Source organism: Stylophora pistillata, chromosome 9 (assembly GCF_964205215.1).
Source record: "Stylophora pistillata chromosome 9, jaStyPist1.2, whole genome shotgun sequence".
In the NCBI taxonomy this organism is placed as follows: domain Eukaryota; kingdom Metazoa; phylum Cnidaria; class Anthozoa; order Scleractinia; family Pocilloporidae; genus Stylophora; species Stylophora pistillata.
Genome location: NC_142527.1, coordinates 12,021,145 through 12,032,700, shown reverse-complemented (window position 1 = coordinate 12,032,700; position 11,556 = coordinate 12,021,145). Strand labels below are relative to the sequence as shown.

Below are 11,556 nucleotides of genomic sequence, written 5' to 3'. Positions count from 1 at the left end.
TAAAAATGCGGCAGGATGAAGGCCTTACACAGCTTTAATAGAGTGTCTCTGGCGATGAGTTTTCGGAATCTTTGCATAACTTTAAATTGATTGTTAATCTTTTTACATATAGTGGATACATGTTTGTCGAAAGAGAGCTTGTTATTAATATTCATACCAAAAATGTCTAGAGAAGTTTTAGTTGGGAAAGAGAAATTGTGATCAGTTTTTCCCAAAGTAAGCACTTGGTGTTTAGTTACGTTAACTTTCATAGCGTTATTTTTGTACCATTTATTTGCCTTAGCTACTTCACTACAAATAGATTTTCCAATATAACTGGATCAGTGTTTGAGTAGTACACTTGGTGGTCATCACCATATACATTCAGCTTGGCTTGCGTAACATAATAAAACAAATATTTAACGAAGACATTCAAGAGCATTGGTTCTGGGACACTCCCCTGAGGAACACCTCGGCCTATGCTCTGCCACCTGAAGTACGTATCTTCAATTCTTACTCTCTGCTGTCTTCCAGTTAGATAATCCTTTAGAAGCGCGCAGCTTTTCTCACCAAGCCTTGAGTTTTCTCCAACAGTGACAGTGAGTCGTGCTGTATAAAATCAAACGCTTTAGAAAGATCCATGGACACCACACCAACCAATTCTCCCCTATCGCGCATGCTCCTCCAATCCTCTGTCAGACGTAATAGGGCTGTCTCACAACTATAGAACTTTCTATAAGAACTGATGAAATCAGATAAGATGGCGCGATAAAAGTCTTTCATTTGTATCATCAACAGCCTTTCGTACACATTTTTGAGAACTGTAAGGACTGTAACGGGCCTATAGTTGGTCTTGTTGAATTCATCGCCTTTTTTAAACAAGGGTGTTACCTTTTTTCTATATCCAGTAAAAGAGGGAAAAATTAAAATCGGAAAAAGGAAAAGGTTTCCGTAAATAGCTCGTCAGGTTCCAAACGCCGCAGCCCATAATCTCTTTGATTTCGCTTTTTATGACTCTGGTGCCATGATGGGAATTTTTAATTTTAGATCTGAATGACTAGAAAACCTTAGCAGTTTTGGTGAGACATATAATTTAATATACTTTCTTTGCGTAGATTGTCCAGTGGGTTGTACGTGTTACATGACTAAGGGACCACCGCCGCACTACGTGTTGGAAGGGGCAGAATACATGGAAAGTATACCACAGAAAATATCTGGCCTTACTACAGTGCTGTAAGTCAAACGATTAATTTACTCAGTTGTTTTTCACTTTTTCCTTTAATATACGAAGCTTTGAGGCCAATGAGAATTCTAACTAAGGTCTAGTTTAAACTGCGTCTGATTTTTCTCAGCTTAACTTAAAATGAAAGCCGCGAGCAATTGAACAGAGCATACCCTCATCTGCTGATTCGATGCGTTGATCACAGCCCACATCGATCATTTCCTCTTCTTCGGATAACAAATCTTTCAATTCTCACTCTGAGTCGATTTCAAAATCGCTTTCGAAGCACCTCTTCGGTAGAATTTAAAGTTTCGGTTATTTCTAGGGCCATCGACGCAAGGAAATTGCCCCAAACGGTTGGTCGAAAGAATTTTGTGACCATTCAAAAGCAATGCAAACGTCATGATGCAATCATGAGGCCATGCTGTTTAGCTCGATCTACATGTTGCCACTGGCCATCCGCGTTCTATACCATACAAAAATGCCCGTATGCATTTTCTTTCATCATCGTCATCATCATCATCAACTTGATGCACCTGTTATTGATTGGCTAGTAAAGCTATATTTTCTTCGTGTGACGAGCATCTACAATCGGCGACAAAAATCGAATGAAAAAAGTGCTGAATGGTTTTCAAAGAAACTTGTGACATTTTTAAATTTTCTCTTCTCCTTAGTCTCTTAACAATGAAATTACTATCTCCCTTGCCTCAATTGGTGACGTTCTTGGTGCCTGTTCAACTTTCTTGGCTGACTGGCCCCTTTTCCTTTTTTTTTTCTTATTGTTCGTTTATCTCGTTTAAAATCCTATGAAATGTGGAGGCCAAACTTCTTCGCGATCTTTGTTAATGCTTGGCCTTAATGCTATTGTGCAATTCGCTCAAGTGCACAGGTTTGTTCAGAGATTTTCCCTTGAAAAACCATGTTGCTAAAAGCTTTTTGAGCCTAACAACTCGACTGTAACGTCGCAATATAACTACAGAATCGATCCTAATTAGGGTGTGCTGAGTAGTGTCCACACTAAAGCTCAATCAGTCGAAAGGATACATGAAGTAGATAATACAATATTAGTTATATTAAGACAGACTTCCCTTTAACTTTCATTTTAAGAAATTTCTGATAGGGTCATTATCGACGACAAAATTTTGACACACTGAACTTTTCAACCCCTTATTACCTCAGTTTTATCTCTTTTTCCTTCGTTGAATTAACCTATTCGCCCCCTTCTCCCCAAAAAAATTTGTATAGTGATTCCATGAACTTCTAGCCGACGTTGACTGGGGAAGGGGAATCTGTCATTAATTAAGAGTGTATTAGAAACAGGAAAGAGGTCCAACTCTGCCCACGCTCTTTTAAATCGTGATGGTGGCGTCTTATTACCTGATGTTTATCTACATCTGGTCAGAAGAAAGGACAGCCAATTAGTGAGCATATAAAAGGACTCCTATTGCAACGATTAGATCATCCCTGATGAAGGCACTAGACAAGTGTCGAAACGTTGGGTCTATAAATATTAATTTCACCATTAATCATTCAATAAAAATTTAAACCAGAGAAGCTTCAAACTATGTCTGATTGTCCACTTGGTTGTTTTGTGAACTTAGATATAGGACTGTTATTCTTCGCATAAATAAAACTCTTCAAACATGCTGTATCAACAAGCGGACTTGCAGTGTTCTTGTAAATATATAGATATCAATAGGCTATTACCGACAATCTTACAATACATTTGAAGATTTTCAATGCTAAGATCACCTGCACCTAGACTAAAGGCTCGTGAACAGCTACAGAGTCAGGCTATTTTAAAGTACCTGGCTAATTTTCGGAGCAGTCATGGAGTCGAAGGGGAATGAGAACATATCTTGTAGTGTGACTGCTCCCACAATCCTGCTGTAGATAAATAGAAAAACCACCGAGCTGATAAACCCGGAAACGACATCGTTATCTTCACATGTGCATGTAAATAGTGTGATCTCTTCGCAAGGTAAACATTTTTGACAAAGTTGAGCACCAAAGAAAAATTGTAACTAGAGCGTTATAAATTTTGGAGCAAAATTACAGATGCTAAATCCTAAAAAAATCTAAGGGAAGCGGTTATGTAGATGTATTCACCTGCGACGCCTTTTTCTTTTATTGCTGTTTTGTTAACCAACTTTTGTGTTTTTTTTTTTCATTGGCTTGAAATATTCCAATTAACCTTCCAATGCTTCGTTTTTGTGCGTTTTGTAATTGTTATGGAACTTCGCATGTGTGTGGACTTCTTCGGTGCTCTAGAGGGGGTTCCAAGAGGAATTTTCCTTTCTTACCTTTCAGTTTTTTAGGGTTCTCTTGAACGTATTCGTTCTCGAATGACACCCGCGAAGGTGGTAAGTAACCTTAAGCGAACAGATGGTGATTCATTATTTTTGATTGATTCATATCTTAATGTTGCCAGCTCATTTGTGGTTACAGCCGCTTCCAGACGACCACACATTCATCAACTCCGAGGATGGGAAGAAGTTATTGCTTCAGTATCTGTGTAATTAAAAAATAAAAGAAAGTAAAGTCTCTCTTTTGGAAGAAAATGGCGTAATGGCTGATAACAAATTGAAACATGCCAGCATAAAGGCATAGAATTACATGTGCGATTTTGAAATTAATGGAGAGTACAAGAAAACATACTAGAGTTATCGAATCGCTGAACTTTCATGTTTCATTTACCAGAATTAGAACAACAAAAATGTGATGAATCGAAGGAGTCTTTTCTTGTTTTTTTTTTTTTCGTAGCATTGGGGTAGACAAAAACAAAAATCCCTTCTTTTTCCAGAGCCAGGATGGTGCATTTCTGGAAGACAAGTAGATTGTCTTTGAAAGGCCAAAAGTAGGAAGATGGAGATTTTAGATTCCGAGCATCAAAGCTCGAGATGAAATGGAAAAAAAAAAAAAAAAGGAAGAACGAATGATGATTATTTTCAGACTTGAAAACCTATTTTTCTTGGAAAGGAAACTTGACCTTCACTTTTATTTATTTATTCCATTTTTACGTCGTTTCCGAGACACTTAGGGTTTTATTGTAGGAAGTATAGTATAGCATTTTATGCATGTTAAAGCCATTATAACACGACATTATTTTTACCAGCCAAAGACGTGTTACAAAAGGTATTAAGATACAAAAGGAATTCGGGCGACTGTGAAGTTTTCACATTTACATGTAATGAAGATAAGATTGAAGAATATTACAATAAATCTTCACAGCAGGCTTTCTATACTTTTTTGACTTGCTGATTTAGGAATGGGCAGGTGGACGGGAAGCATCAACAGTTCAATTTTGATTGAAACGGAGAGTGGGCGAGAATTCTACGTTACATTGAGTTGAGATTTCACATATGTCAGGTTAGTCCATTAATACGCTTTAAGACGACGAGGGAAGAATTCCTGTTTGTCAGAGTCGCCATCACTTTAATATTTGATACATTTTTTCCACCAAAACAATTCAATGATAAGATGGAAATGAAAAAAACCATCCGTTTAAAAATTTACCAGTATTTTGTTGGAAATTGATTCTTAGAAATTATGTGAAACGCGATAATAATTGTTCCGGAGAATTGAATGAATGAATGAATGAATGAATTCCTTATTTATATTGCGCCCTTTCTATACAATATTCAAAATTAAAAGCTTTTTGCTTTCCTCCACTCAGGTGTTTTCTTTAAGAGCCAAACTGCCAAGTTTTCCTTTACCTCTCTTAATTAAACGAGATCGAACAGTTTCTCATGTATGTCAGATACAGGAAATGTTTACTATTTAACATCCGCGTAGACGATTGGCTAATGAAAGCATTCAGTAAATATTATCTGACAATTTAACCAATCGAGCTCTTTATACATGTAAATTTCCCACTTTTATTTTCGCTAATAAAACAGCTCAGTTTCTGAAAATGTTGAAGAGGCAACATTGGTCAATAGATGTTGGAAAATCAACTTGAACAGCAAACAATTTAAGCAAATTTTCTCTAATGGAGTCCTTCGTCAAGAACATTTCATATCCAAGGCATGTCGCTCCAAACATTACTAATCCAACTTGTCCTCCGAGTGAATCTTCTGTAGAAATGGTGGCCAAGGCCTCGGCTTATTCTATCATCCTCGTTGTCTCTTTGGTTGGAAATGCAATCCTTATCCTGTCCATTGCAAAGAACAAGCAATCCCGAAAGTCAATCCACTATCTCGTTTTCAACATGGCTGTGTCGGACTTATTAAACCCATTTACTATCATGCCCATCAGACTTGTTCAGATCATCTCAACATCAGGCTCCTGGAAGGTTGTCAGACCGTGGCTGTTGGGAAACCTATTATGCAAACTTTCCTATTTTCTTATTGATGTGTCACTGGTCGTTTCCATTGAAAGCCTCTTATTGATATCGGTAGACAGGTTCATTGCTGTAGTTTTACCACTTAAAGCTAAGCTCGTCTCTTCTAAAGTGCGCCTTGTTGGCGTTTTAGGGACATGGATTGTCGCCACTGTGGTCCACGCACCTTATTTCTATGCGTACAAACTTATCCCAGAGGGTAATAAAACTCTTTGTAAACTTAACTGGGGACCGGCATTTGACCACAAGAAAACACATAAGAGATTTGTCACGGCGACTTTCATCATTTTCATCCTCGTTCCTATTGGAGTCTTGGCTATGGTGTATGGCACGATAGCATGGAAGCTCAGAAGAGACAACAAGAAACATAAACAGCATTTGGGTTTTCGACACAAATCGCGGGATGAACAACACAAAAAAATTGTCCGAATGTCGGTGGCTATAATAGTTTCTTTCAGTTTTTGCACGATTCCACTTTTCGTTCATTCCTTCGCTCAAATTTTCCTATGGGATATGCAATTGCCTCCCATTTGCACTTATCAAACGGTTGTTCCATTTTTGGTTGCTTTTATGTTACATTCATGGAGCGCAGTAAATCCTTGTGTTTGTTTTATCTTCAACAGTAAGTATAGAAAAGGCTTAAGACAAATACCATCATTTGTCAGCAGTCAAAGGACATCTGCTAATGAGAGGAGTGTTCGGATGGAAACGAAAATATCCACCATTAGGAAACGATTGTCGAAATAAGGCTTAGATTACTGGTGCCATCAACTAAGTCGGTAATGTAATTCGGCCCCGTTTCGAGCGTTAGCCTTTCGCCATTTGCTCTGACGGAGGACAACGCTCGAAACTAGGAAATCTTTACGGTGGCTTATTTACATATCCACTGGACTACTTGATAAAACCAAATTGTCTTGCAATACCCCTCGGCAGTGCAGCACCATACTTGCTCTTTAGACTCATCACAAAATTTAAATATTTCTGTCGTCCATTTAGGTTTTTGAAGGAAGGACGCAAAACAGGTAAAGGTAAAGGAAAATATGGAAAATGAACAATATTATTAGTAACAATAATTTTTCGTGTGTAGATTTGTTCATCTAATTGCTTGTGGTCTTTAAATAATTTATTCACGTGTCCCTTCTGTCATGAAGCTAAGTTTGATTTTCAAGAGTGCCGCACCAGAAATTTGACGGGGAAAATCCAATACTTGTAGGGTAAAGTAAATATTTAATGGGCGAAATGTCTCCGCTTTTATTTAGACAAAAAAAAAATCTATGGAAATGCAGCGTCATATCATTATCTGAAAAAATCACCTCTCAGACAACTGTAAAATATTTACGATTCTGAGACACTGAATTTCGCGTTTGAGACCTGTACGGTACAAGTCTAATTTTTTATGAAAGCACAACCTTCTGTGTTTACCACTGCGAAAACAAAGAACCATATGGTCGCAAACGAAGCACCTAAAGTGGACTAGAATAGACCGTGCTGCTTGTATCTATCTCTTCATTAATAAAGTAACGAAAGAATTATCGTGGAGGCTGCGTTTGAGGAGAGCTACGATACGAGCTTTCACGTAGTGAAAGACGAAGTGAACTCTGTGTTAAAACTCTTGAATATATCTCAAGAGGAGGGCCACTTTTTAAACATCTCCCGAAAGAAAGAAAGCAAGTGCATCAGTATCAATTGAGGAACGCTAGCAATTTTTCAGTGACTAAATGCAGGACCGAAAGACTGCGCCGCAGCTTTTTCCCAAGGACTATTTTAGCCTTCAACAAATAATAGTTTCTTTTTATACGTATTTGCATACCCACATAGTTAAATGTTAATTTTTAATTATTTAATTAATTATCTTGTATTTCTAAACCCATTGTAGCCCAGTCCCTATCCACGCATGTAATTTTATATATTTGTTAAATAATTGTAACCACATTGTAATTCAGATTTTCTGCGAAAATGTGAGAAATAAACTTATCTACCTACCTAGCTAGCTTAGAAGAGTCAAAATATCCGATTCCCCCGTTAGAAGTCAGGCAATTCTCCTATCTTTTCCTTTTTTCATTTTACTTACTCAGATGAAGATACAGTTCGTTGAAATTGCAGGTTCTGACGTCTTAAAGATCATTGGTCATTTCCAAGCTAGATACCTAAAACCCCTGCTTTTAAACGAGGGCAACTGTGAAGCCTGTGATATAGAAATGATTATTAATTGTCCTAGGAGTATGACTAACTCAATTAATTAGAAAGGTTCTGCACTTAGCCTTATTTTCAATGTGTGCAGGGTTGCTAGAACTCTGAAATGGTCCATTTGTCCCCAACGGGAACATAACGGGAATATAATTCCCGCATGTTTTATTGCAAACCATGGTTATTCTATCAGCTGCTTTGTTGAGCTTCACCGACGTTTTCAATCAAATGGAAGAGGAAAAAACTTACTTATTTCTAAGCGCACACGAGTCCGGTTGTCTGATTATCCGCTTGATAACTAGTTTACATGTGTTTCAATAGAACTTTTAAAACGCCAAACAACACAATTTTTTTAATCACGCTATAGTTCTCTCAGTAAATGATTGGACACGGATAGCTTGGGAAATTTCACTATTTATATCTAAAAGACTGGCAAATATAAAAAAATTAGCGACCCAAAATTCTATCAAAGAACTACTAAAACCTTCGTTTGTCCTAAAATGATAGTGCAAAAAAAGAAAAAAAATTAAAAAATTAAACTCAAAACCTTTACTGCGTGAAGTACAGCCAAATCACATTGTTTATTCCTGCCAGCTTTAAGAAAACTTTACATGTCCTGCCTTTAATAATGCTCTAAGCTAGTCTCGTCTCAGTTCCTCTCGCGCTTATTAGTCGGCAGCATAGAGTTTTTAGGGGAAGAAATTAAGGGCTCCTTGTCACTAGTTTGTTATACGACAATTTTTTTCCTGTATAGTTTTGTCCAATTTCTTAATTGACCTATGGTTATTCAGTTCATGGCAGGTTCTCAACCTTAATCTTTGGAAGCACGCTGTAGTTTACGTTTTCTAGGTCTTCCTGTCTGGAAAACGTGTACTACATCTTCCCTTGACAACTTAAAATCAGCCTGAATAAGCGTCCTACAGCACAATGAGTGTTAGACAATCTCTCTGCATATTTAATTTTTCTCCCTACAGAAAATTGGGATAAGGGTGACTTCACGAGCATTGACTTTCGTTAAAAAAAAAAATAAAGATTTAACGGACCTCAACCTATCTCTTTTCTTTCTTGGTCGATAATCTACGTAGAATATAACTTACCTAGCGACGCATGAATAACCTCGAATGAAGATTAGCGGCAAATGTCAATTAGCGATAATTGGTTTTCTCTGCTAGCATTGTTAGCAAGGTCACAATACATTATGGGGTAGAGATTATTTAAGGCAAAAATAAATTCCTAGTCAAACCCTAGAATGTCAAGCGTAATTTCAGCTAGGTGAAATATGAAATGGTTTGATAAGTACTTTTTTATGTTGATAAATGCTTTTCCTTTTCAAGTTGTTTTGCCAAGACATGCTTTTAATAAAAGTACCGATAGCTACCCTTCCAGCCTTAGGTAAATGAATTCTGTTATATCACAGCCGGACATAATTCATGCAGTATGGACAATTGTTTAAAAAAGCATCTGTTGACTGTCTCAAACATCGATGTGGTTTGCAAGGTAACAAAATAACAAACTCCGTCGCACAGCTTAGTAGTTCAGGAAATGAACTTGCTACACACTGTTTGGGAAATAAACAACAACAACAACAACAACAGCAACAACAAAATCGTTAGCACACATAGTGGAGCTCAAGCGCGCACTGCGCGCTAGCTAAGCTCTTTAAGGAAGAGAATATGGTAAACCCTCAAGCCGATAGTTTTATTGTGACTTCCATTGGTGCATATGCACTTTATTCTCGCGATCATTAGAACATAAATATGAATCAAATTTTTTTAAGGTGAAAAATGTCCTTTTGATTATTTTCAGAGCAAACCGAAGTCTCAAAATAAATCGATGCTGATTTTCGATTTTTTTTTCTTACTTCTTTTGAAGCTTGTTCTTTATGTATTTATTTAGCTATTCATCTATTTGCGATAATTAGAAAGGCTGACTCAGTTTAAACGGGGGCTTGTATAAACAGTACCAAGAAGACCAGACTGCTAGTTGTTTTTTTTCTAATTACTCTTAAAGATCCTGAGAGTGTAAGTGTGTTTAAACTTCTTTTGGTAAGATATTTAGGGGGCGTGTCCCCAGAAAGGATTCGTACGAAAAGGGACCAGTCCTTCAGATGGCGAACAGGATTTTTCTTCCCAACGCTCTCGACGAAGACACCTGCCCAATAAAACCATGATTGTATTGAAGTGTAAAAAATTTCTTACTCTCCTCCAGTTTGTTTGCTGGCAGCAAAATTACACGCCTGAAGAACGGGGATTTTAACTCACTGTCATCTCTTACCTACATGTAACTCCCTTGTGTGACTGGCTCAGTTAAAACCTTTAACATGATTATCACTACTATTATTTATTATTTATTTTTATTTGCTCATTTATTTATTTATTTATTTAATTGTCGCGTGTCTGTGTGTGTGTGTCTATGTGTGTGTATGTGTGTGTATGTGTGTGTATGTGTGTGTATGTGTGTCTGTGTGTGTGTATGTGAGTGTGTGTGTCTGTGTGTGCGTGTGTGTGTGTGTGTGTATGTGTGAGAGCCTATACAGTGTCTGTTTAGGTAGCCCGCCTAGAATAACTTTGCTAACTGCGGGCTACAAAGGCCTTTATTTCTTTAATTTTAAAAAATAAAGTCAATGCTATTGTTGTTGTTGTAAGTCAACAAAGTTTGCTTCAGGTATTTAAAGTTTCAAAAGCGATAAAAAAGATTCATTCTCCATAAGAAATAGATCGCAAAGCGTCCTCATACACAAAATTCAACTTAATCATGCCAAATATAAAATATATGAATTGATGTGCCAATCTCTCCTTTTTATTTCAGAGATTTAAGCCATAACAAAATTTTTCAAGTGGAATCTAGAATATTTGAAGGTTTATCTTCTCTAGAAACGTTGTAAGTTTCTCAGAAATAATCCTATAATTGTAAAGGTCATGTCAGGCGATGTCAGCTCTTCGATCCTCGTCCAAAATTGTGGCCGAGCCTGATGACTAAACTCTGGATTATATTTAACTTCTCGGAGAATCTATGGAAGCCATATAAAAGGATTCGTTAAATTGTTAATCTGACAAAGTTACGTATATAAGAACGATCCTTCGCAGTAAAGCACTATTTGAGCAATAGTGGAAATCAGACCTGAAAAAAATTTCAGGCCTGTACGGGATTCGAACCACTGACCTCTGCGATACTAGTGCAGCGCTCTACCAATTGAGCTAACAAGCCAACTGGGAGCAGGCCATCAAATTAATTCGATATAAACCCGTAGATGATAAATCGAACAACAACAAACATATGAAACATATGAGTGAACTGCGGTTATGAGACGTATATAAGAACGATCCTTCGCAGTAAAGCACTATTTGAGCAATAGTGGAAATCAGACCTGAAAAAAATTTCAGGCCTGTACGGGATTCGAACCACTGACCTCTGCGATACTAGTGCAGCGCTCTACCATAACCGCAGTTCACTCATATGTTTCATATGTTTGTTGTTGTTCGATTTATCATCTACGGGTTTATATCGAATTAATTTGATGGCCTGCTCCCAGTTGGCTTGTTAGCTCAATTGGTAGAGCGCTGCACTAGTATCGCAGAGGTCAGTGGTTCGAATCCCGTACAGGCCTGAAATTTTTTTCAGGTCTGATTTCCACTATTGCTCAAATAGTGCTTTACTGCGAAGGATCGTTCTTATATACGTCTCATAACCGCAGTTCACTCATATGTTTCATATGTTTGTTGTTGTTCGATTTATCATCTACGGGTTTATATCGAATTAATTTGATGGCCTGCTCCCAGTTGGCTTGTTAGCTCAATTGGTAGAGCGCTGCACTAGTATCGCAGAG

At 37.4% G+C, this 11,556-nt stretch overlaps 1 protein-coding gene across 1 annotated transcript; it reads left to right on the top strand.

Annotated features, from left to right (window-relative positions):
• The first annotated feature begins 5,130 nt into the window (after positions 1–5,130).
• On the top strand, positions 5,131–7,529 carry LOC111342921 (neuropeptide Y receptor type 1-like). The gene has a single exon (XM_022950044.2). It carries the CDS (start codon positions 5,193–5,195, stop codon positions 6,288–6,290), a length of 1,098 nt encoding a protein of 365 aa, XP_022805779.2. The 5' UTR covers positions 5,131–5,192; the 3' UTR covers positions 6,291–7,529.
• Positions 7,530–11,556: the final 4,027 nt, after the last annotated feature.

Excerpts from the sequence above, each read along its gene's own strand:
- LOC111342921 (XM_022950044.2), top strand. The coding sequence starts at position 5,193 with ATGGAGTCCTTCGTCAAGAACATTTCATATCCAAGGCATGTCGCTCCA.